General features: G+C 41.3%; 1 protein-coding gene across 1 annotated transcript; it reads left to right on the top strand.

Annotated features, from left to right (window-relative positions):
- Nucleotides 1–2,063: 2,063 nt before the first annotated feature.
- RAB12 (RAB12, member RAS oncogene family) lies at nucleotides 2,064–25,420 on the top strand (the record flags this gene model as incomplete). The annotated part of the gene is made up of 6 exons (XM_084252528.1): nucleotides 2,064–2,535; nucleotides 15,834–15,894; nucleotides 20,820–20,958; nucleotides 23,520–23,609; nucleotides 24,191–24,295; nucleotides 25,307–25,420. The coding sequence occupies 6 exons, from the start codon at nucleotides 2,064–2,066 to the stop codon at nucleotides 25,418–25,420; spliced, it is 981 nt and encodes a 326-aa protein (XP_084108654.1).
- Between the last annotated feature and the right edge of the window lie 1,516 nt (nucleotides 25,421–26,936).

Here is a 26,936-nt window from a genome sequence, read left to right as displayed (position 1 = left end):
GTAGGGGACTGGGCTATATATGGGTTAGCTTCCTGCCTGGGGATGGAACTCAGGCTTTAGTGGAGAGAGCCCTGATACTTAACCCCTAAGCCACCAAGGGGACCCTCAAAGATTTTCTGAATTGTACTATGGATCTGGTACAGTCTATATGTTAGAACACTAGGTAGTGGCAATTGCTTAAAGCAATACACATGGATTTTAACTCTAGCCCCTGGAGGTACTACCCAATCTCTGCCATTTAACCTCTCAGTAATTCTAGCAGAAGAAATCTAGAATTACTCGAGAGGCTTAATGGCAGAGATTTGGTAGTACCTCCAGGGGTAGAGTTAAAATCCATGCTGTCTTGCTTTAAGCAATTGCCACTACCTAGTAGTTCTAACATATAGACTGTACCAGATCCATAGTACTAATTCAGAAAATGTCTTGCTTTGGAAATCACAGTTTTCTTTTAAAAATATGGTTAAATCAATTTCTTTAATTCCTTATATTAACATAACAAGTATGTTTCACGTCATATTTTGCATCAATTGTTAATTTTTTTTTCTGACAATGCTAAATGGCTAAATTGGTCACTGTGTTCATGGAAGACAACTTCAATCCACAGCTCACTAGAGCGATGGGGCTGGGTTTAAAATACTAAGATCCGGCCTCCCTGGTGGCACAAGGGGTTACAACGCAACCGATGAAGCTATCCGCAGCCACTGCAGCACGAGTTAGATCCCAGGCCAGCGAGTGGACCAACATGGCACAGCAGACCTCTCCTGGCCCTTCCGCTGCTCCCCTCAGCTGTGTATTTCCGTAGATCTGCCTGTTCTGCTCCCCACTCTCTCTGGTGAATCCTCTCACCCCCCACATCTCTGGTCTGTACCCCAGCTCTTGTATACATAAATAAATAAATCTTTTAAAAAAATAAAATAAAATGCTAAGATGAGGTGGTATTTAAAAGTACCAAGAACTAATGAGGAGACTCCTATTGTGATGATGCTCTGGGAAAGCTAAGACTTCTCCTTTAAATGTAAATTTCTTCCAATTTACTTTGTGGGCAACATTAGATTTTTACCAATCAGGTTTAAAGAGTAACATCCACATGTACGATGCATTACTAAACCTAGTTCTAAATAAAGCCGAAATTTGGTGGGTAACGTGACCATTCTTGGCAAGTGTGCCGGCTCCTATCATATTTAGAACCCCGTGTGCTGAGGTGCTCAAGTTCACGCTGAGGAATTTGCTAAACAAATCCCTGGCAAAGAATCAGGGCGGCGATTTTGTGTATCCTTAAAGCCTTTCAGATAGAACGGCAGGACACAGCACCCGAGTCCACAGCCCCTAAACTTGTCGAGTTTCAACCTTGGAGTTTCTTTTTACGCTGAATTTTACTTCACTCGCTTTACAAGTGAAATGGAATAAAAACTTCTGAACTTTGAGTAAGGAAGCAACTGAGGCAAAAAGAAAGAATTTCCTATGTTTCCTCAGAAAGTAGAAAACAGACACACGAGGCAAAGACCAAGAATTCCACGCCCCGTCCCGGGCGCGGGAGGCCTGGGGGCCGGCGGGCAGCGCGGCCCGCGCGGGAGCAGATGCCCGCGGGGGGCGGGAGCCGGAGGGGCGCAGCGCGGCCGCCTCGCCCGGAGCCGCGAGCGCGCGGGCAACGCTCGAGCTTGCGGCAGGGATTTGGGAGACGCGCTCCTGAGCTGGTAACGGGTTTGGCGAGATGATAAAAGCGCGGGCAAAATGCTTTGGAACTGGGCTCCGTGCAGAGAGGAAAGGAGGCGGGCTGGAGAAGAGCAGGTTGAAGGAGAGGCGGGGAGAGGAGCGCGTGAGAGAGCCGGCGGCCGCAAAGGAGCCCCTGGAGCAAGGGCTGGCGGCGACGGGCGGTGGAGGAGCCGGAAGGGCGGGAGCGGGGAGGTGCAGACCGCGCCGGGCGCGGGCCCGGGCGCGCGGGGCGGGCGGTCCTCCGGCCGGCAGGGGGCGCGCGCGCGAGCCCGGCCCCGCGCCGGCGCGACCCCGCTGCCCCGCCCGCTCCCCCGCCCCGCGCCTGCGCTTCCTGCCCCTCCTCGTCCGGGATGCTGCTGCCGCTGCTGCGGAGTAGCTGCTTCCCTTCCTCCTCTCCCGGCGGCGGCGGCGGCGTGGAGGCGGGAGCGGGCGGCCGGCCGGCGTCGCAGCCGCCGCGCGGAGTCCGCGGGCCGCGGGAGTGGGCGGACGCCGGGGCCGACCCCCGGCGCGCGGCGGAGGCCGAGGGGGCGCCGGGGCGCGGGGCGCGCGGCCGGGGGGCGGGCGGCGGGCGGCGGGCCGAGCGCGAGCCGTATGCGGGCATGGATCCGGGCGCCGCGCTGCAGAGGCGGGCCGGGGGCGGCGGCCTGGCCGCGGGCTCCCCGGCGCTGTCCGGGGGCCAAGCCCGCCGGAGGAAGCAGCCCCCCAGGCCGGCCGACTTCAAGCTGCAGGTCATCATCATCGGCTCCCGCGGCGTGGGCAAGACCAGCCTGATGGAGCGCTTCACCGACGACACCTTCTGCGAGGCCTGCAAGTCCACCGTGGGTAAGGCCGCCGCCACCAGGCCCCGGGCCGGGCCCGCCGGCGCCGGCGCTGCCCTGTCCCCGTCCCCGGCTCTTGCCCTGCGCCCCGTCAGCCTCGTTTCTCCTGGCGTCCGCCACCCCCTTCTCCAGCTGAGCGGCCCCGGGGGCCCTTGCTTTGGTAGCTGGGCCTCTTGGGGACTCCCGGGGCGCCGAGGGCAGCCACCCATGGAAGCCCCGTCATCCCATGCCCCAGGCCAGGCCCCTTTAGTCTCCGCTCAGACGTATCCTCGGGGCTTCCGGGCCCTCCTCCTCCGCCCCCTCTTGTCACGGGTCGGTCGGAGCCGAGTCACCGAGCACTGACCGGGGTCTCAGAATCTCCTCCCTCACCGGTCCTCGGGAGGCCTGGTCTGGCTATGCACGAGTCCTGTTCCTCTCGCGGGGACAGTGTGAGCATCACTCCGGAAACTCCCGGCCCTTTACATTCCTCAAGAAAAAAGGTGGTAGAAGTGGGGAACTGGCAGGTAGGGTAGTGGAGTTGAAGCTGTGCTCCTGGCTGGAAGGCCAAGGTAGGTCATCCTTGGCGAATTTCGTTGCCTTAGCTTTGCCTTGCACGGAGTGTTTGCACTGTCAGCCAGGCCCTGGTTTCTAATTTTGAACTTAACTTCTGTGATGCACTAAAACCGAAGTTTAAAATTCCCTGTGGAGGAACTCGGAAGAATATTAAGACTAAAACCACACTGAATTTCTTTATTTTAACTATAAATTCGGGGCAGAGGACCTAGAGCTGTACTTGTCCCTGACCTCAAATAACCCAGGAGCTCACAAAAGTGAGAAGGCACCTTCCATTACCACTCTGATTGCTAAAGAACGGCAGTGAAGTAAGTACAGTAGACCAGGTCAGGAAGTATATTGTCCTCAGGATCTAAAATTGAAACTGCAGGGGAAGTTTTTTTAATGAAGTCAAATGAACTTCACAGGACTTGGCATTGAGGTGTCAGGTTGGTGTTTGTGCAGAATAGTTCTTCTATGGAAAACCCCTTAAATGCTGTCAAATAGGAAAAAAGCCCTTTAGATGAGATGGTTCTTCAAAATAAGCAGTGGTAGGCAGTGAGGGATTCTCCCAGGGGACGTCCAAGAAACACTGAATATTTAAATTTGGAATACTGTATTAAAAATATTCTACATACTTGTACATATATTTAATATTGTAATCAGTGGCAGTTCTTAGGTACTATAGTTTGAGGGTAAATTGGTTTTAAAATGTCATGTAACAAAACTTCATTTAAAATGTGTGGCTGTGAAATTAAGCCCAAATTTTGCTTTGTCTTTTGGTTTTTTTGAGAAGTGTTTTCCTTAATTCTTTTGTGGAATCGGTCATTTGGGGGGTATTTGTGCTCATTGTACCCTGTTTGCTTTTAAAATGTTGGCCTTTGGACTGTGATTTTAAAATTCAGTAGCATATATAGTTGGAGCTATACCTGATCTAGGATCACATAGAACACATCAAAGAACTTTCACATAGCTGACATGATTTTGAAAAGAGTTAAAAGCATTTCAGAATTATTGATCTTTTATGGCTCCACACTTGAAACTGTATAAAAATGAGAGATGATATAGTTGTGCACTGTGCTGAAAAGAAATTGGCACAAGCACTTATGGGAGGATAATGGGGCTTGCCTGGGTGGATGGTGAGCGCGATAGGAAATGAGGTGCACTTTAGAGTGGGACAGAGGAGCCATGAGGAAGGATTTTTGTAAACCCCAGCCACAATGAAGCAGAACTCCCACATTCTGGGAAAGACTCATCAGGGGCCAGTAGGAATGGATGTTTCATAGCCTGGAATGCCATGTTGAGGAGCATGGAAAGAGAGAATGTGTGTGTACACACGTGTGTACTACAGCAAGTGGAGCCTTAAAGTTCTGAATTAAGTACAGCACTGCCACGGAGACAGTGAAACGAATTGAGCAGGCTTAGATAGGGTCTTTGGGGGTAAGGAAGAAACCAGGAATCAAGGAGACCAGGCAGTTTGTTCCTCTGTCTTAGCAAACACAAATCGTATACCCACACGTGTACATAGCTCCCCACACTGCTGCCACTTTAGAATTCTTACACAGCTGGATTTTTGTCTTGCTCATTTCTGTTTCTTTCACATACAGGGCTATAGTACTTGGCTAGATGTTTATTAGTTGTGGGATGTTTGGACAAAGATAATTACCTCTGATAATAAAGAGACTTTAAGAAAACTAACCTAACCCCACTTCAATACCTGCCTCAGTTGCTTTTCTTTTGACTTATCAGATCACTTATTGAGTACCTACTGTGTGTTGATTGCTGTACTCTTCACTGGGGATTCAGTGGGGGATAGGACTTGGTCTCTGTCCAGACACAACTCAGAGCCTGTGGGGAAAATAACCCCAAATTGGTAAGGTCAGTGATGCAAATGTGTACAGGGGAAAACAGTGGAAGCCCCTCCAGTAGTGGGGAAGGGGTCTATAAAGGAGGGCCAGTCAGGGGAGGCTTCCCCATGCATTGGAATGCTGTAAAGAAATTCATTCCTCAAGTTCCTTTGGAAAAATGCTATTTAAATATGGCATTGGGTGTGGTGTAGAACTGTGGTTACCTCACCTGCATGCCTGTCAGCTGAACTGTTAACTCATAGTGTCCTTCTGATAAAACTACATGTGGTACAGTCAGTTCTACATAGAGAAAGATTCTTTTCCACAATGGCACTTTCCCTTACCTTAACCAGGCTTACATGGGTGCTGCTTATGACAGCAGAGTCCGGAAAAGACCATGTGCCCAGTAAGCATGGCAGGGAAGAGGCTACAGGCATGTTCGGGTCAGGGTAGGTCTCTAAAGGTGGTCATATATAATCAGAGTCTAGAAGACAGTGTCTCTAGTAAGTGCCTTTAAAAGAGAAGCAGACTCACGGACTTTCTAGAAAAGATTGCAGTGGAAATCCTGAGGGATTTGCAATAATGAACTATTTTGTAAGATTATAAATGAGCAAAATGTTGATTTTTTTAAAAATTGATAATCAAATCAAAAATTGATTTGGCTTAAAAGATAGACAAAATTCACCAGATATGAAATGCTAATACAGCTTTTTAATAATTGACCTATTTAGTAAAAATTGCCTAAGTGGAGTATTTTCAAATGGGATTTTATATTTATGGAATTGAGTTACTTAGTTTGATACAATTAGCACAATTTGACAAGTTTTAAAAAATCACAGGACAGTTTTTGAAGTTTGTGAAACGGAAAAACAATTGGCTGTAGAAAACCACAACTACTTGAATATACCAAAAACCAAACCCATAAAATTCTGTATTTATCAACCTTTTTTTTCTTGTGTAGCTATTGAAGCTAGCTGTTAATTTTGTTTGGGTTGAGAGTTCACCAGGTAGCACCCACCTCGCCCCACTCCAGCAATGTTACATTCTAGAATAAACAACTAGGGTGAAATTGAGAAGTCTGGGCTCTTGATTTAGGCTCTGGCACTATTCTGTGACTCTGGGTAATACAGTTGTCTGTGCATATAAAATATAACGTTCTGTTAGTAGCACCTACTATTTGTTGAGCAAGTATTATGTGACAGCAAAAGGTACACAACATTCCTGAAAGTCAGCCCCATTTTATAGATGAGGAGGCAAACGTTGGAAGAAGTAAAGAGCGTCCCCGCCAAAGCACAGCTGGTCTGCATGGCTGCAGTGAGTTCTTTGTAACTAGCTTGCTTAGCTTGAGGTTTACTTTATTTTGTGGAAATTCTGCTGTTAGAGACAGACATCATGAAGCGCTCTCTTCCTGTTCTAGTTGTTCTCCTGCAGCCCTGTGAAGATAGCAATGTCCTTCATCTAGGATATCAGTGAAACTAACTATGCCCCTATCATCATTTGTCACTTGTCTTCCAGATTTTAAAATAATGCTCTGTGAAATGCATTTCTTACCCAAATATTCAATCAGCTTTCTTCAGCCTTTTGAATATTTATCAAAATTACTACAAATATGGTATATTTAAGTAGAAAGTAGGACTAAAGGAGTCTAGACCAGACTGATTTTCCTGGACCATAAAATTCTCCCCAAAGTGCTGGAGACCAATATAGGATTGCAGTAGTCCTCTTTTTTTTTTTTTTAAAGATTTATTTATTTGTTTGTTTGTTTGTTTATACAAGCACTGGGTACAGTCAGAAACGCGGGAGGGTCAGAGAATTCACCAGAGCCAGAGCGGGGAGCAGAGCAGGCAGAAGGACTGAAATACACTGCTGAGGGGAGCAGCGGGAGGCAGGAGAGGTCTGCGTGCCACGTGGGACCCTCCTCTGGTGGCCGGGGAGCAGCCGGGGATCGAACCGGCGCTGCAGAGGCTGCGGGCAGTTTCGCAACCCAGCGCTCAACCGCTGTGCCACCGGGGAGGCCCGCAGTAGTCCTCTTTTTTACCAAGTAAGGACATTTATTTTTTTTAATAATCTTCAATTACCAACTAAAAAAAAAAAAAGTTTTGAGAACCTCACTACTCTGTTTTTGCCTTTCTCTCTTTCCCACAGTGAGTTAAATTTCACAGCCCAGCCTTGAGAGTAACTGATCTTAGAAGATAACAGTGCTTTATGCAGCTATTTTCTCTCAGTTATAGGCCTGAGCCCAGTGTTTGAGAACATAGCCCTTTTCAAGTGTTGAGATGAAGGTGCACTCGGGATGCCTGTTCTGAGACTGGGTGGGGGAACCCTGGTGCAGGTGACTCTGTTTTTATTAGGGCTGGCAGTTGAAATGAAAGCAAGGTTGATGGGCCCAAGAAACAGCTGAATGTAAATACCCTCCAGAAATGGTTGTTAGTGGTTCTGCCTTAAATGTTAGCTGACTTGATGGGTGAAATACAGTCCTGGTCAGCTTTACTTACAAGCTGTGGAACCGCTGTAAATGGAAATGGACTACTTGTACTTTATTCTGAAAACTTAAATGGTTAGCAAACCCAGAACGAGCATCTAAATCCTAGATTATAGTACTAAACTGTGCTTTATTTCTCTCCTCTGTGTTTATATACAGTCTTCCAGGCTATGGATGATCTCTCTTAAATGTTTTTGCTTAAAACAGAATTAGGGAAAGCGTTCTAGAATTCCCACTCTAAGAGCCTGAACGCCGCAGCTCTCCAGTGTCGCTCACTCCCCAGCCAGAATGATGAAAGATGATGACTCAGGAAGAAGAGAGTGTACAAGAGCTGATGTGTCTCAGTTAACTTTTAGTTTTTATACCAGCAGATGCTGTCTATTGTGATTAGGTTTACTTGATTAATTTAATGAGCACTGATAGACATGTGCAGAGCACATCAGGTTTTGTGGAATAAAGTAGCTATCTTTCAAAGAAAGTGGAAATGTAGTTGTTTTTTTTGTTTTGTTTTGTTTTTTTAAGATTTATTTATTTATACAAGCACTGGGTACAGTCAGAAGTGCAGGAGGGTGAGAGAATTCACCAGAGCCAGAGCGGGGAGCAGAGCAGGCAGAAGGACCGAAGTACACTGCTGAGGGGAGCAGCGGGAGGCAGGAGCGGTCTGCGCGCCATGTGGGACCCTCCTCCGGTGGCCGGGGAGCAGCCAGGGATCGAACCGGCTCTGCAGAGGCTGCGGGCAGCTTTACAACCCAGCGCTCAACCGCTGCGCCACCGGGGAGGCCCTGGAAATGTAGTTGTAATGGGGTTGTTCAGGTTAAATAAAAAACCTATTTTTAAAGACTTGGCTTAAGTTCATTCAGCCTTTCTTTCACTGTTCTGTACTTACACTGAGGAAGAAAGGTTTCATTATGCATTATAGAGATCCAGGTTCCTAGAGATTGCCTTTCCTTCCAGCCTGTAGAACCTGCCAGAGCAATCTGTTATCAGACCTTGGAAGTGGCTTTAGAAGGCAGAGTGTATTCCTTTGAGAACTGGTTGGTCCAGAATATTGTGCAGTCTCTGGTGCCAGATATATTGTCCTAATTAAACATTTGTTTGAATTTGTAAGGAAAGCATAGCTTTATACAGTAATCAACAGATATTTGTAGAGAAGCTGTTTATTATGTACATAAGACGCCAGTCTGCTAACCATCTGATAGGGCACAAGACTAACACCCACGTACCTGGCTTTTCCTTTCAGAAGAGGTGGTAAGTCATGGGCTAGCCATAATAAAATGCTACAAAAGAGTAAAATTCTATGCTGCTGTTCTTCAACAGATGTAGAAATTGATTATTCTCTTTTATTACACATCTTGTACATTTCCTGTTATTGCACATCTTTGACATTTGGAAAACCAGAACTACAAGTCTAAAACAGTGTCCTTAATTGAACATGATTATGCTTTTAAAAAAACAAAAACAAAACCCTTGTCCTTTTAAACCAGAAAAAACAACTCAGTCAGGCTTAACAGAACACTATGGTCTATAGAAAACCTTTTCCTTCCAAATCTGACAGCCTCCACTTTTTGGTTCTGGTTCTTACATAATACCTTCTTAGTTTACAAAAAAAAAAACAACTGGGCCTCCCCAGTGGCACAGCGGTTGAGCGCTGGGCTACGAAGCTTCCTGCAGCCGCTGCAGCACCAGTTCGATACCTGGCCAACGGCGAGGGTCCCACATGGCGTGCAGACCTCTCCTGCCGTGCCCTCTTCTCCCCTCAGCAGTGTATTTTGTCAATCTGCCTGTTCTTTTCCCCGCTCTGGCTCTGGTGAATTCTCTCACCCTCCCATGCTTCTGACTGTACCCAGTGCTTAAATAAATAAATAAATAAATAAATAAATCAATCAATCAATCAATCAATCAATCAATCAATCAATCTCTGGGGAAAGAAAAAAAACAAAACACAATTTTCAGGCAAGTTTATGAGGGCAGTAGCTGATGAATAAAACTCTCCTACTTTTCCCAGCCCTTAATTTAACACAGAATCCTTGGGACTCTCTAAAATCCTGGTACCTTCCCACCTTCAAGCCTCCAGGCAGAACCTCAGCACTCTTGATGGCTAAAGAATCACACACCTACAAGTAACTTTCACTTAAAAACATTTTTTACCTCCTTTGTCACTAAATTAGTGCCCTTCATTGAGTGCTTTCTTGTTGTAATTAAGTGTGTTGCCCATATTCTGGATGCTCCTCCAAGTGGTGTTAAATGTGTGCAGGAGAAGTGGATTTTGGAGGTAGACAAAATGGACCTGGATTTAAGCCCCATCACTACCACAAGCCTTCAGGTGTCTTTAAGCAGGTGTCTTAGGTTTCCTCAAACATGAAGATAAAAAATAAGTAGAACTCATCATCTTTTCCTGTTGCCTGGTACAAGAATAAACTAGAATAAAATATCTTAGGTACTTCACCCAGCAAAGCTGATTGTAATGTCAATTATGTTCCCTTCTAATTTATACTACACAGGCAAAACTTCTAACACACTTTGAAAAATAATCTCTATTCTTTGGAGAAATCTGAAATACATAGAGGCGAATATGAAAACAATGTAAACATCACTTGGGTAAAATACAAAATCCATTTGACAGTTCTCACATTTTATACTCTGGGGAGGAAAAGTTCATATTTTTTTGTATAAGATAAGTATTAGTGATCCACCATTTGATCATCTGGGTGTTTATTTTATTTTATGACTCCTCCTTCCCCATCAATATTCTTATCTTCTTGTGACCAAGAGGTCAAATGACATGGTGACTTTTCTGATGGGGAAGGAGAGGTCTGTCTGCAGCCAGTGAGCAAAGGAAGCCTGTAGGTGCCAGAGCATCCGGCCAGCCAGCCCCCCCTCAATCTTTCTGGCCACACAATTCTTAAATATGTTTATATCTCAGTCTCTTATTTGTCAGGAAAGGCTGCCTAGGGAGTCAATGTAGAACACACAGCCCAGGTTCAAATCTGTGCTGGGCCTCACACTTGGTGATCTTGCGAAGGTTACTAACTTTTCTGACTTCAGTTTTTTCTTCAATTGAATGGGAACAATGACATCTACCTCATAAACTTGTTACAAGGATACACTGCAATGAGTTAATATATATAAAGCTAATATATATAAAACTCTGAGAATAGTACTTGAAGCATAGTAAATACCCTAAGAGCTCTAACTCTGTCACACATGAAACTTCTGTCTTTCCTGACCGACTCGGAGGTAGGGCATGCTCTCAGTTCCCTCCTTTCCTCTCCTTGAAGCCAGTGACCTCAAAGTCTTCTCCCTAGCCTAATGCAGTTCATGGTATTGCAGTTGTGTGTTCCAGTCAAGTGTAAGGCTATCTCCTCATGTGCCTACATATGCCAGAGACGAAGACACAGGGTGGTCTTCATTTGCTGGAATGAAGGAGGCATGTCCAACCTGGAGTGAGAGAGGCAGATCTTATTCAGCTTAGGATAGATGCTTGATATCCTCAGACCCAATAAACTTTTTTAAATGACAGTTATTTTACTATTTCTAAAACAAAAAACAGTTTCAGTGCTTAGTTTCTATGTCATTAATTCCCATAACTCAGATTAAGTAGCAAAATCAGATAATATTGAATAATAGGATGTCTCAGGTTTGCCTCCTGGGGACAATATAGGTTGAAAGCCAGTTTGCACTGTCTTTAAACACTTTTCTTTTCCTGCAGGAGTCATGTACTCTTCTGAAGGGTGGTGTATTTAGGCCTTATGTTCAGGGTATTTGTTTTCTAATGTTAAATTTGCCCCCATCTCTGTGACCTTGACACATTTTTAACTTAACCTCACATGGTGAAACTGCTGGAAGTCCTCTTCCCTACTAGAAATATTATGTCAAAAATGGAATAATACTGTGTAAGATATATTCTTAAAAGAAAAGCCACTGTGCCAATGTAAGATAGTTACTGTAAAGTGCCAGTAACAACACATCCACTGTTTGAGAATTATTTCAAAGTCTATGAAATACTTCAACTTGAACGTGTTAAGTAAATTAAATCCGTGGTGTGACACAAACTCCTAGTATGTGGTGAAGGTAGAGGGGGAGTGAGCAGAGAACAAAAGGGGAGGAAGTCCATTGGCTGTAATCACAGGCATGGATCATATTGTTATTTTTGCTGCTGTAAAGGAATGTGAAGTAAGAAGCTTTTTATAACTTCTCCTGGCCCAGCAAAAAGAAATACAGTAATGTTTGGAAATGTCTTGCCTTAAGGAGGACTTAGAAATCTTATCATCACAAGTATGAAAGACAAATACAGAGAAGAGCAAATGCAAAGGTAAACTTTGTTCTTTAACAGCTTGATTATGGTGATTCTGGATCACTTGCTGAAGTTACTTTAATCTTTTTTTTCACTTATCTGATTATTTTAACAATCTTTCTTGGTGGGCAGTGGTATAAATTTGAATCTAGGTTCTGCCCCTTGACTAGTATGCGCTATGACCTTAGAGCAAATTACCTTGTCCTCTCTCTCTCCACTCTGGTGTTTTCCTCTTTAAATTGAGGTACTAGTACCCACCTCATTGGATTGGATGTCAGGCACAGCGTTTATAACAAATATCCACTGTCATTATTAAAGGAAATTAATGTCAAGAAGACACTAGGACTCAAATAGAACAGTCTAAGCCCACTGATAGATTATAGCCCTGTGGCCCATGTCCTTTGTGATTAAAGGATTTTTCAGAAAGACGTCCATAATGTTGGTAAGCTTAAGAAAAGGTAAGCCACAGTTATGTTACCAGGATAATTAACTTTTGTTGCCTACCTCCCATCTAAGTGATTGAATGTAGTACTCCCTTCCACACTAGGACATGTTCCAAACCCCCCTCGCTGCCTGACACAGTGGAAAGTACAAAGCCCCATGTAAAAATGGTTTCCCTTTATATACATACATGATAAACTAGGCACAGAGATTAACAGTAATAGTTCATGATAAAATAGAACAGTTTTAACCATATGCTGTTGTTATATTGTGAATATACTTGTGAACATGATCTCTTTCAAAATATCTTACTAGTAGCACATAATATTTTTGGGTCTCTATTGAACTGGTGGTAACCTAAACCTCAGCTACCATAATAATCCCCTGGGATACGTATGTATAGTGAGAGGAAACACACATATTAAAATGACCCCTTATTTTAAGGATTTGCCATCAATAATAGGAATTATAGAATAAGTGAAATAGTCCTTTTCTAGAGTGATGTGTATGTGCCAGGCACCCTGCATTTCAGTGTTCTGTTACACTGCTTTGCCCCTAGATCCTCAAAACATGTACTGTGTCTCTGCTACATAAATGTTTTGTTTGTTGTTTATTAAGCAATCCTACATTTGCCTAATTTTTTCCAGAAATAATCAGCATTTCTACTCACGTATCCAGTATTTGATGAAGCAGGGCAGTCTGATTTCCATTCATCAGATTTATTGAGTTGCTGTTGTGTGCCAGGAAGAGTCCTAGGCTTTGGTGCTGGTGATTGTGTCCCTAGAGGGCACGGGTTTCGTGGGGGAGACCAAAAGAAGGAATGATGTGACTTTAAGGGCTAGGAGAGGATTCAGGTCCGAGACTAGTAACACAGATGAGGAAGTTGTGTAAGGTGTGGGGCAGTCAAAAGGTTCAGATGGGACATCACCAAAGACAAATATTTCTGAGCAGCCCAGAAAGGTGCTTGTTGGGTGGGTGCCAGGTGCACAGTGTGACTTAAGATATTAGAAGGCAAGGACTAGGTCTAGGCAGTGGGGGGTAGGGGGGGCGTGGCAGGAATTGCTAATGGCTTCCCCTGTCAGTTAAGATACCTGTAGGAAAAGGGATTTTCAACAAATACCGTGAAGGGAAATAAAGTTGCCACACTTTAGTCCTTTATTTATAAACATTGGCTCTACTGCTGACTTTTCCTAAAACTAATCTGAATATTTGAGGCTGTGGATGACTTGTTTTCTTTATTATAATTGTTAATATGTGCAAATATTAAAAATAAGCAACATGAAGGGATGTTTTTGACTTTATGTAAGGTTTTTAGAAATGTTGGTTGTATATAAGCACATGGTTTCAAGCCATATATTGAAGTAAGTTTCCGCAAGCTACTTAGTGATCGTTAAATATGGCAAATGACATTTCATTCAAGGCAGAGGACTATTTTAATGAACTGTTTTCTTATTTGGAATTTTAGGTTTAGCCACTGGATATTTTTTGTTGTTAGTGATATTACTGTCACTTATCTGCTCACTGAAAAGGTTCTTAATTCTGTTTGCTGTCCCTTGATCTGTTTTGTTTCCCTGTTAAAATTAGTAACGTATTTATAAGTAATAAAATTACCACTTATTTCCAGACTTTATTAATTCCCTTTCCTTTTTTTATTTATTAAACTTTGTGGTTACAAAAAGTAACCAATAGGACTGCTAGAGTTGGATACAATTGTTCAAGTGAGATGAAAGAGTGTCTGACACAGTCGCCCAGCAATTCTCAGCAGAGAAAGCAGCCTAGTCAAAATGAAACTTACTTGCTCTGGCTGTTTCAGGAATTCTTTAGTTGATTTGAAACAGAGCCTGCAAGAAAGTATCATCTGCCAGTTATTTTCAACATAGTAGCAGCCGCTGTGACAAGTTTTACAAAAGTTACAGCCCCCTTGACTAAAATTAAAAAAAAAAAACCTCAAAGAAAACAAAAGGGAAATCTCAGTCATGACAAAATGTGGATGTAATTTCTAAATCACCATCAGAGTGTAACAAGGCGGGGCCCTAACTTTGTGCTGATATCAGGAAGGCAGCATTTAGTCATTGTGTTGTGCCTTTTAAAATTCAGAATATCTCAGACTGTTTTTTTGTTTTTGTCTTGTGCTGTATCACTGTAGTTGTGCTGTTCTCTTGCAGTGGAGTCATTAAGAAACTCTCTGAAGATCCTGGTTGTACATAAACATACTTCGTGCTACACGGCTGTTTTAGAAATGTCCTTTGGCTTTGAAAAGCAAATCAGTCCCAGAACTGAAAGTAAAATTGAATTAACCAACTTTTGCTTAATGACATTTGAAATTATCTTTGATGTGAAAGATTAAGAACTGAAATACAGTAGAATGTTGCCCGGCTTTATTTTCTTGTGAAAATTTACATTTACGCCACTTCCCTTTATTGTATAGAGGAAGACTGTACACTACTGCAGCCCCTCACCCCAGGTTGCAAATTTGCCTTTTGGGATTGCATTGGTGTCTGCAGTGCGTTGCTATTTATAAAGTCAGTCACATGTCTTTCACCTCAGGAACATCATCTGACTTCCAAGTGTTGCATGGGTTCCCTGAGAGATGGAGAGCCTGGGAGCGGCTCCCAGCTCTGTGCTGCCTGCCTGTGAGAGGCTGGCGGGTGGGGCCCCGGCCCTGTGAAACACTTGGGAAAAGGCTGCTGGGAAGGTGCTTGGTCTCCTCACATTGAGCCAGCGTCTCATTGCTTCGCTTTTCTTAATTGTGATAATTGTGTAAAAAATGTTTTGAAATAAATTTAAGTTATCTCTGAGAGGTGTGTAAGATAACGTAACACAGATGAAGATTTGCTCTTAAATAGTATCTGAAGGTTTAAGAACTGAATTGGAATGGGATGATGGTACATGCTGACTTGCTTTTAAAAATGAATAAAAAAGGAAATTGGTTATAATAATAGCCAATTTATTATATAGATTGTACAATAAGTAAGTCATGTTTATATTTACCTAATTTTTTTGTGAATGCTAAAGTGAAATGCAGTAATTTCTAAATTCAGACTAAAGCTGTTTCCATTGTTTTATAGAAGACTTTCCCCCAAGATAGTATTCTTCATTTGTTAATGAACTTATTAAATGTGATTTAAAATGGTTTTATGCTGAACATGTGGTTGTGATTATATTATGAAAAGCAAATGTGGGCCTCCCTGGTGGCCTAGCTGGTTAAGTCTCAGCACTATTACCTCCACGGCCTGAGTTCCATCTCCTGTCAGGGGCTAACCCACATATGGGGCAGCAGACCCCTCTTGTCTCCCCTGCTGTTCCCCTGAGCAGTGTATTGCAGTAAATATACATGTTCTGCTCCCCATTCTGTCTCTGGTGAATCCTCTCACCCTCCCACTTACCCCCTCACACCTCTGATCTACACCCGACCTCTATGCAAAAAAAGAAAAAAAGAAAAAGTTTAAAAAAAAAGCAAAACAAATGCTAGATTAGATAGTTCAGGGTCAGCATAGCAGGTTGAAGTCAGCATAGCAGTACTGAAGCATAAGAATGGCTGATAATTACAAATACTGGTGTGCTTCTGCTTTTTCCTTTCGGGATTTAGTGATATCAGGGGCATTTTTTGTTTTTTTTCCTGACTTCATAAAAATGTATAAATAGGATTCTTTTTGTGACAAATTGTGTATTTGTTTTTGTTTCATTATCATTTGTTTTATCTACAGGTGTTGACTTTAAAATCAAAACTGTAGAGCTACGAGGAAAGAAAATTAGGTTACAGATCTGGTAAGTGGGAGAGTCTGCACCCACTAATAGTATGTATGTGTTTAACAGTCCATACGCTTGTCTAATAAAATTAACTGTTTGAGCTGGTTTGCCTCTCCCACTTGATCTCTCATTTGCTCATTTTTAAATAATATGAACAGTGCTGCTGTCAAGAGAGAATTTAGATAAGAGTCTCCATACTTCATAATCCATTTACACACAGAGTTGTGGAAAGAATGTTACTTTAATAATAACATTATCATTAATTTTTATTAATGTTCTTTATTACTGTTAAGTTCATTATGGGAGCCTTTATGCTTCCTTTCAAATCATTTGATATTATCAAAACTACCATCACTAAAGTGATTGCTCAAATGCTTATCATCCTATTGTAAAGTTACTCTGACAGTATTCAGAGGAAGTCCAATATATTCCTAACCAGATTTGTCCCTAACAATTTCAGGGCAAACCTCTAACAGACAGATCAGGGCCCTCCCTGGTGGCGCAGCGTGAACCTCACTGGGCTGTTGCTTACCCTTGCGGCCTAGTTTTAATGCCACGGGACACAAACCCCATTAATGCCAGCTGGAAATGACTCCAGAGCCCCTTTCTCACATCCTAACCAGTTGTGTTCCACGCCAGGAGCTTGTGCTTGATGATCAGCAGCCCAAGTGTGGTGTTAGGAAACCCGTCTGTGCAGAAATGCTGGCTCTGGTGCTGGTTTGGAAGGTGTTCTGAGAGGCCCCGTGGTGTTCAGCCACATGGCTGCTGCGTACTCAGCTTACTAACTCCTCTCGGCAGGTCACCTCCGCTCTGAGTGTGTGTCCACCGTGTGTGTGTGTGCTTTCATCTGCGTTAATTGCTGCCTCACCTGTGGCATCATCGGTCACCTAATGCTTGAATGTTAGTGCCATGCCTCCATCCTTCATCCGTGTCCCTGTCTGGGGCACACCCGCAGCCGAACCAGCATTGCTTGTCTGAGGTAATGTCTTCATTTGGTCATCTGTGATTATTTATCCCACCTTCAAGATTTGGGGGGTTTGTTGGGTGGTTCTGTTTCATGGTTTTGGTTTTTGGCATTTTTGTTCTTGGCTTGATGATGAAACATTAATATTTCCTAAATATTTAATAGCCAAAAAATGCTATTTCTTATTCTCCTAGCCCATGACTGAAAAGGCAGCAGTCTTTTGTGTGGTGCTCGCCATTTTTTTTAACTAAATGTCAACAATGTATCTCACATGATCTGCTGTTTCTAAGTATAAACTCTTTAAGGTAAAGACTACCATTAAGAGGACTCACTATTTGTGGTAGAAATACTTTAAACTGTGAGATGGCCTCAAAGGCAGTGTAGTTATTATGAGAGTGTTTGTAAGCTTGCTTAGTGCATGACAGCAGCATTTAAATAATGACATTATGAACTAAAAAGACATAATGTATGTTTCAGTTTCCATAGCAAACAATAGTTATCTAACTGAACTATAAAAGTATGTTCCAATGTCTTGAGTTTCCCTGGAGTCTGCCTGGGAAGACTGGCTGGTGACAATGGATGCTGCTGGTGTCTCTCTGCAGTGCCTTTGAGGCTGGTCTCAGAGGGTCCCACCTGATGAGTCCCACTCAGGGGGGAAAGAGCGATAGTGCAGCCCAGGGGATGCACAGGACACTGGAAGCCATTTTCTCTTGTATTAAAGCTTTCCCTAAGAAAACTCTCCTGCTTCTCCTTGACCCTTCACTCCTCAGATTTCATTCTCAAAAATTTTTAAACTACACAGCATCACCAAAGAATTTAACTGAGGGAGGGAAAATGAGATTCATTGAATTTGTTGAAAGGTTGATTACAAGTTTTCCACAGGAAATAACCCAGTGATTAAGTTAGGAAGAAGGATGCCCCCTCCTGAAGGAGTTTTCAACATCCACAAAATATTAGGGACTTACTAATCACGTAATATGCAACAATTTTTTTTTTCTTCTGAAGTATTTAAAGCATAAAAGACCTTTTTCTCCATTGTTGTTATCTAGTAAGTGGAAAAGAAGTATTGGGTCACAGTTCATTATTTAAAGCATCAACATGTGGCTTGTTTGGGAGTGGGGCGCAGTCCCTGAGCTGTGCTCTTTGTTGCTGCTATGTTCTGTCCCCAGCTGAGAGTATGGGAGGAGCCAGTGTTGTTGGAAAAAACACTTCGAAGGGACTCAGCAGCCTCTGCTCGGATTTTGTAGACTCAATTCATGTAAGCTTTGCCCATCATTTTCCCTAGAGGTGTCTCGTTAAAATAAGGCATTTTTTTTTCTTAGTGATTTCTTGATAAAACTAATATAAGAAAATATTGTTTACCACATTATTTGTTACAGAGTTTACAAAATCAAAAGCTGCAGATCACATTGTTATTTTTATATCATTTTATGTGATTGCCACATATTTCCTTTCTTTGACTATCTGTGGTCACAAGAAGGACCATTTTTTCTAGCTCTGTACTTAAAATGTTTTTTCATGTATATAAAACTTTCATATCTAAAATAAAATGTATCAACCGAATATGCTTTCATCAGTTTACATTCACATGCCTTATCAAGTGTATCATACTGCCTTAGAGTCACTGTTGAAGCCATGAAATGTGTCTCCTACCATTAGGCAAACACCAATTTAAAATGCCTTCTTTAAGGGCCTCTTCATTCCCGTTGTTTGTTGTCTCCCTCGGACTTATTTTAACCATCATTAGGTTGGCATCAAGCTAGTTTCGTTTCATTCCCCACCTTAAAGAGGTAGAGCATTTTATACATGAAAAAGGGCTCCTACCCTGCAAATTAATTGTGTCATTTAACTGGATATGCTAACTACAAAGAATAAAATGGTGAAATTTTTGAAAAATTGTTTTATGACTAAGCAGAATTGTGAGAATTTTTCAATTTATATCCAAAGTAATAAGATTACATGCTAGCTTAGCAAAATGATGGTTTAACTGACATTAATAAATGGTGGCTCTCTAGAAATCAGCTCTTTATCATTATAGTCAAAATTCAGCTTCATGGACATAAAGAGGGGAAATGGGATTCTGCATCTTCCTAAAAAGAAAAGAGTGTGAACGACATTGATGTCTAGCTAAAAGATTAAAATTACTTAGAATAAAGATATGTTAAGGTAGTATATAACACCAGAGAGGCTCGATGAAGGTCGTATATTGATTGCTGTTTGAGTTTGGAACTCTGCTATGTCATGTTAACCACATTTTCAGTGTAGAAATAAGTGTTATTTGGGCTTTTTAAAGAAAGGAAAGATAGTGTTTCTTATCAATGTTCAGACTGCACAGAATGTTTCTTAAAACTTTAAAAATATTTGCCCAAGGCTTAATTTAAACAAGTAATCCTTGTGATAGGAAGGGAAACTATGCTCTGATAAACTCTTTTGGTTTGAAAATATTAATTATAGTCCTAAATGTCTGGGATTCCAGAAATAATGGTATTCATTAATTCCTAATGTAAATGAGTGGTATCTGAGTCAGTTCCTTTAGTGCAGCATTTAAGTGGGTAAAAATTATGAAGAATTCAGTCCCATCTATCGTATTAAGTTTTCCCATCTTTGGCAGTTCTAGGTCAGAAAATAAAGGTCTTTTTATGCCTTGAAATAGCATCAGCCTTTGTCGATAGCCACTGTGGGCCAAGCATGCGATGGAGTGGACCCTGGTTGACAGGGGTTCTTACAGGCTCTAGAACTAAGCAAAAATGGTTTACTATATGTGAAAATGTCTTTGCCGGGAAACTTTGTTTATGACACACAACTAAAGTGAACTAATTTGGTGGCAGATCTAATCTCAACAAAGCTATAAAACTCTACCATTGCCAAAAGGTATTTTCAGATCCCCTGTCCCACTAGGTATATTCTCTGAGGGAAGTATTCTTGTTAGCAAAATCAGACATTAAGCAACATCGTTGGTTAAGGGAGAGTTAAAAGAAGGCTTAAATATGAATTATCATCTGTGCATTTTCTCTGTGTTTCTGCCTTTTGCAGAGGGTGTTACATTTGCTGCATGTCAGGAAACTGAGCTCAATTCAGAAAAACTGAGCTCTCCAAAGAAGCCAAGCCTTATGCTCAGTGCCCTGGGTGATTTGCTGCTCCTTGCTGGCACAGAGCTTTCCACAGCACAGCCACTGGCCACCCAGAGGGGGTTTGCATCAGTGCTTTTGAGGAAATGATAGCACATATACCTATTATTATGCCAATTTATAGAAGCAAAATACCTAGAAATACTGACCTAAATATAATACTTTATGGCTTAAAAATAGAACAGTTTGACTTATGCCATCTAACTTCTTGTACATCTTTGCTTTTCCTCTTATCCCCTCCATATCAGTTTCCTTTAGAATGTGCAAGATTGGGGAGTTAGATCCTTCTAGAACAAAGTTTATGATTTGGGGGAAGGGAAAGAATGTGCTCAAGTGCATTTAATTTAATATATATTATTAAATTATTTTATATTTATGGTTCTAGAATACCAAAAAATTATAAAGCTAATGTTAAGGTGAGCGCCTTAGATATGAGTTAAGAAGCCAAAATTTACTTTTATGCTTAAAGCTATATATGAATTTTCACATTGGAAAGACATTTCATTAGGAAAAATACTAATATTTTGCTATATACATAGGATTTTTAGCATCTTTATTTAAATTGCTGCAGCATTAACATTATCTTTCGCCCCTTTCATCATCACTATCTTCTTGCCATAAAAGTCCTCATTTTCTTACTTTGAAAATCTTGATTTGCAAGAAATTGGGACGTCTTGTTTTCGTTTTAGTATAATTAGCTAGAAGAGCTACCTCCTGTAGCTACCTCTTGTAATAATGAATATGCATAGACAGGGTTCTCTGGTCACTAGAAGGAATCAGCCTGTTTGCATTGGAATTTGGGGTGCTTACTCTGGTTGTTTTGGGAACTGATTTTTGCTGCCATTTCTTAGGGACACAGCAGGGCAGGAGAGATTCAACAGCATTACCTCAGCTTATTACAGAAGTGCCAAGGGGATCATATTAGTATATGATATCACCAAGAAGGAGACGTTTGATGATTTGCCAAAATGGATGAAGATGATTGACAAGGTAGGTGTTGGCATTTTTTCTCTCAGAAGTGAACTCTTTACTTGTGAGTGGTAATCCCTATAAAAGGAAGAAGGAGAATAATATTTATGGAGCCTGCTTTTTTATGCTGAACATCATTTTGTCCATATTACAATGCCCAAAGTAGATATACATTCCTGTGTTAAGATGGGGCAAAGAAGAATTAGAATTTATCCAGAATCAGCTTATAAATAATAAAACCACGTTTTTTATTCTGCTATCCTACACTGTGACTTCCAAGCCCATGGTTGCTCATTCTGTGATGTCAGGCTATTTCTGTGGAATTAGGCATAGGACATTCTTGCCTCTCCAGAAAGTTCTCTTGAACGTACATTTTGTGATTGTTCATAGAATAACAGCCTCAAGGAAATGACCTTCTCCATGGTGCCTGTGGATAGTCCAAGTGCTCTGACCACCTGCTGGACATTTGCCCTCAAATTACAGATGTTCTTTGATTCCTTTGGTTTGACAAAACAGATAACCTGTGCCTATGGGTACTAGAAAGTGTTGGTACTCCTCTAAGATATGTGTACCCAAAATGCACATTTAGGAGGCAGAGCATTTGGGGGTGAAATGTAGAATACAGTTTCAACATTTTCAACTCATGCAATAAGTTGATGTTTGGTTCCTTTGACTAATAAACACACAATATACTAGAATTAGATTTTGTTTGCAAATTATATTAAACCCATCTGTGACATAATGCTGGAGAATGTTGGTTTGCCAGTTTTACCAAGCATGTTATCAATATGTGCCTGAAAATGCATTCAGGCCCAGGGTGACCAGTGTTACCAAGATGACCCAGACCCGCACTCAGCTGGCCCCATGCCTGGCTGGCTGTGATGCATGTCACTCAGGGGTCCTGGTGTCCTCACTGATGAATCCACAGAGGAAATTAGAAATCAACCATTACATTGGTTCTGAAAAGGGCTAAAATTTTCAGAACCAATGGAATGAATTTAAAATGGAAGGCAGGGCCTCCCCGGTGGCGCAAGTGGTTAAGACGCAGCCTATGAACTTATCTGCAGCCTCTGCAGCCACTGCAGCACCAGTTAGTTCAATTCCCGGGCAGGCAGCTACCCACATGGCGCAGCAGACCTCTCTTGTCTCGCCCGCTGCTCCCCTCAGCAGTGTATTTCAGTCCTTCTGCTTGTTCTGCTCCCTGCTCTGTCTCTGGTGAATCCTCTCACCCCCCACACCTCTGGCCTGTACTCTAGTTCTTGTATGCATAAATAAATAAATCTTTAAAAAAATAATAAAAATAAAATGAAAGGCAATGGCTCTACCATGAGGGCTCCATTAGGTTCTTCAACTTGTGAGACCTTGAGAGCAGATGATCACCTCCCTCTGGTACTTTGCTCTTGCTTTTTACCCTTTTGTGGGAGACCGGTCTGGTCTTATTCTTGAGTGCTTACATGTTCCACACACTGTTTCCACTCCACACCAGCCCTATCCAGGGGGTACCGTTATCCTTACCTGCGCTAAGAGACCAGGACCTCTCGTCCTGAGTGACCTGGTCAAGGTCACACTGTCAGGTGCCTTTTGCTGCAGTCTTTCTCAAATAATTTTGTAGAATGCACAGAATGAAACAAGATAGTCAAAAGATTTTAAAGAGAAAATTTCTATTATGCCTATATATTTTTTTAACTTAAACATGGAGTTTGTTTTTCCCAATTATGAAATTCATGATACCTCGTTCTTACAGTAAATCTGGATAATAAAACACACACACACACACACACACACAAAAGGGATTTGATGGTTCTGCTCTTCTGAAAAACCAAATTGGATCTATACTCCATTGAATTTTATATCTTGCTTATTCTAAAGATTCTATCACAAGGTCCTTCCTGTGTCATATTAATGTTCTTCTAAAGCAGTTTTTATGACTGCGTGCTTTTAAATCATTTCTTCATGTATTTTGTTGAACTTTGAGGGTTTTTTTTTTTCCTTCCAATTAATGATCATCTGAAGTGTAGAAAGCTTTGCCTGTGTTTTGAATCATTTCCATAGGATAGACTCTGAGGACTTACTGATCACAGGCTAAGAACATTGTTTATCTCCACATTGCTTTCTTTTTTTTTTTTTTTTAAAGATTTATTTATACAAGCACTGGGTACAGTCAGAAGCGCGGGAGGGCGAGAGAATTCACCAGAGTCAGAGCGGAGAGCAGAGCAGGCAGACTGATGAAGTACACTGCTGAGGGGAGCAGCAGGAGGCAGGAGAGGTCCGCGCACAATGTGGGACCCGTGCCTGGCGGCCGGGGATCGAACCGGTGCTGCAGAGGCTATGGGCAGCTTCGCAACCCAGTGCTCAACCGCTGCGCCACCCGGGAGGCCCTCCACATTGCTTTCTTAATGCTGTGAGCCCTGTAAGAATTGTCTCCCTCACCAGCGAAACCAGTCCTGCCTGGGACAGAGCAGGTGCTCAAAGATGTGTGGAGTAAATGACTAAACGAGTGAAAAACACTGGATTAGTTTACATTTCCTGTTGTATACGACAGTGCCCATCTTTGAAATTCAGCTTCTTTTAAAATTTCACAGTATGCCTCAGAAGATGCAGAACTTCTCTTAGTTGGAAATAAGTTGGACTGTGAAACTGACAGAGAAATCACCAGACAGCAAGGTGAAAAGGTAAGAGAAGCAAGGGGAGATGTCACAGTTCCTGAACTCTATATATACTGGTTGAAAGAGTTTTTTCTTTTAATAAATTACTTATTGTTTAAATTATGAAGTAATTATACAGCTACCGTTCAGTCCTTCTCATTTGTTTGCTTTTCTAAAAACTTCCTGCTCCTTTATATTCATTTCAAAAAGGAGAAAAAGAACCACACTAGTAAAAACTGCATTACCTAACCTGACAGTTTTTATTTAAAATTTTTTAATGATTTTCTCCTATTCTACTAGTGTATTTTAACCTTACCTGTAGAATCAAGGATATTTGCATTTTAAATGGTAGCTACCTTACAGTTTTAGAAACTTAACTTAGAGCTCCCAATACCATCTTGGGATTTTGTTTTGTTATTTACTTATAATGTAGGTACTTGCTACACCTATGAACTTGGTGTTTGAGCATCAACAGGACATTACAGACTTTTGTTCCCACCCCTGCCCTTGGCCCTGAAACCCAGAAGATTGGGATAGCCCTAGCCCTGGCTCTCGTGCGTTAGTCTGTGTTAGGCCCACACAGAGGAAAAATAATTTTTTTTTCTTAGTTTGCACAGCAGATAACTGGGATGCGATTCTGTGAAGCAAGTGCCAAGGATAACTTCAATGTGGATGAAATCTTTCTGAAACTTGTTGATGATATTCTGAAAAAGGTAAAAAAAAAAAAGAAGAATCTACTTCCTGAAAGTATTTAATCTGAAACCTGTTCATTGTTCCTTTATTATTTCTTGGTTGACCCAGGTGAAGTTGCTCACCCCAGAAGAGGTGCCCAGTGCAGTTGCCACGGCACTCTCCCGCCTGGGATGCCAGTGTCTGCAGACTGGGTGTCCAGTGTTTCTGCTTAGCTTTCAGTATGGCTTGGTGAAATGATTGGAGAAGGCATAAAAATGGGCTGTTTTATTTGACATTTGCTTTTCTTTTTTTATTCTTTCCACAAAAATCAAGCTTGGTACAGGCAGTGGAGACCTGGCAGAGTATGCCAACCCCTTGGCTAAGTGGAGGCCCTTCCTGCCCCCTGGTGCTCTGCCTTAGCAGCCTCCTCGTCGCCCCTTAGCCTCTTCGTGGTGCTGAGTCATGGGAAAGTTGCTGGAAATCAAAGTTGGTTTATTGAGCAGCAACAATTTCTTTAGATTTGCATTCAGAGATTTTAGTTAGAACTTTCAAGTGTATATTCTTATTATGTATAATCTGCTCAGTTCAAACATAGTTTGGAAGCCTCTAATGTAAACTGGTAGCTTAATATGATTTCCAAGAAAGGTTATTTTTTTTAACTGTTTTCTTTGAGTTAACATTGGTTAGCAACACTGTATATGATTTAGAGGTATGGGATCACACCCTTCAGATGTGTTTTAATATTGAGAACAGAGAAACATTTATTATTTATTGATGCATTAAATTTTCATTTTAGTGAGTTCTATGAAAATACATGTTTATGAGGTCCATCTGGTCTCTTCTGCCAAAAGGTATGAAGAAGGCTGACTAGTATTCATGTTGGACATGATACTTGAACCTGGTTTTTTATTTTTCAGCTTAATATTTGACCGATTAATTGAACTCGGATGATTAGAAATCTTTATATAAAGATCTTTATATAACTGTACAATTTGCAAAGCACTTATATATAAATTGTTGTCTCAATGTATTTATTTTTACTCTGTCCTTAGATGCCTCTGGATATTTTGAGGAATGAGTTGTCCAATAGTATCCTCTCATTACAACCAGAACCTGAGATTCCACCAGAACTGCCTCCACCAAGACCACACGTCCGATGCTGTTGATTTGCTACTTTGGAGACAAAGTGGAAATGATTCCTGGAAAGGGGAAGATGTTCTATTCTGCACTACAATCATTTTGAAACTTTCCTTTCGCACTTTGTAATCCAAGTCAGAGCTATACACTAACTTGTAAATATGCAAATATGCAATACTGGGTAAGTTTTGGTTATAAAAATCACATATTTCCCTCCAAATTACTATATTTCATTCATTATCCCAGGGTCTAGTGTATGCACACTGGGAAATGTAGTACTTCTAATATGAAGAATGGGAGAAATGAAAGGTATAATGTTTCTTGAAATAAATAATATAATTGTCCTTGTTAATTATGAGGACAAAAGATATTCTGATAAGAAGAAAGAACGTGGTGCTTTGCTTACTGTTTTAAAGAAAATTTGTAAACTAAAGACTTTTTGGAAAAAAGCTATCTTAAGTGCGTTTTCTTTATTTACAGGACATTTCCCCCAGCTATCGCATCTTTGAAATATTGGGGTATTTCTGGCACAAAGCAAAACTCCATTCATAGCTCTCATTGAAGGTTATTTATTACTGTTATGTAATGATAGGATATTATACTTAGAGGGTAGGATTTGACTTGGTCCTGAGGCCACAGAGTCTCTCATGGTTTCCTAATAGATGTACCTATGCTTTTAAGAACTACAGAGATTCAATAAAGAAATAAGTGGTTTTGAAACTATAGAAGATTTTAAAACAACGCTGCTGTTCTAAACAAATCCTGTTTAAAGGAATTTTAAAGAGATACATTTTACTATATCAAAGAACATACATCTATTTGCCTAAACATTCTATACCTTTGTAATAGTAAAACTTCTCCCCTTTATGGTGAAGCTTATTCCTATTAAGCGTAGACTGTGGTTTTTTTTGTTTTTTTTTTTTTCCTTTTTTCTTTTGGTCTGATAATGAATTTGTGAACTTTATCTTTGGTATATCTTTTATTAAACTACACTGTTTTGTTTAGTCATGGTAAATAAGTAATTATGTATTTGAATAACTTGGGGTGTCTTGAGTGTTGTGATATGAAAAGCATTGTGGTCTTTCTACACTAATGAAGTGCAAATAAAATTTTGTATTTATGAATGACATTTGAGTTGACGTATTTCTTTGTGTAATGATAGGTTGTATATCTGACAATATTTTTATAACCTCCACCACCTAGACTTTTGAGTGTTTTAGATAAGGAAAATACTGTGTTCTCTGATCTAGAAAATAGTCTGGCAGTTTCTGTTTCTCTCTTGGGTTTGATTAAATTTTTGTTCTCTTGACTGTCCAGTATACTTTCAGTTTTTTTTTTCCTCCAGTTATTGGGATTCTTGTGACAGTAGGACTTTCAGTTTTCTGTACTGTTATGATACACAATTTTTTTAAGGCTGGTCCTTCAGTTTTCATATTGTAAGTGGTTCTGATGACTAATGGCTTATCTTGCCCAAATGATGGCCTAAAGAATAATCATGCAATAAGCTGAAACTTAATTATTCTCTCTTGATTTTTTTAACGGAAG

The sequence above is a fragment of the Talpa europaea genome (assembly GCF_964194135.1).
Source record: "Talpa europaea genome assembly, chromosome: 13".
Taxonomy (NCBI): domain Eukaryota; kingdom Metazoa; phylum Chordata; class Mammalia; order Eulipotyphla; family Talpidae; genus Talpa; species Talpa europaea.
The sequence above is the reverse complement of the archived record's forward strand: the minus strand, read 5'-3'. Positions and strand labels throughout refer to the sequence as shown.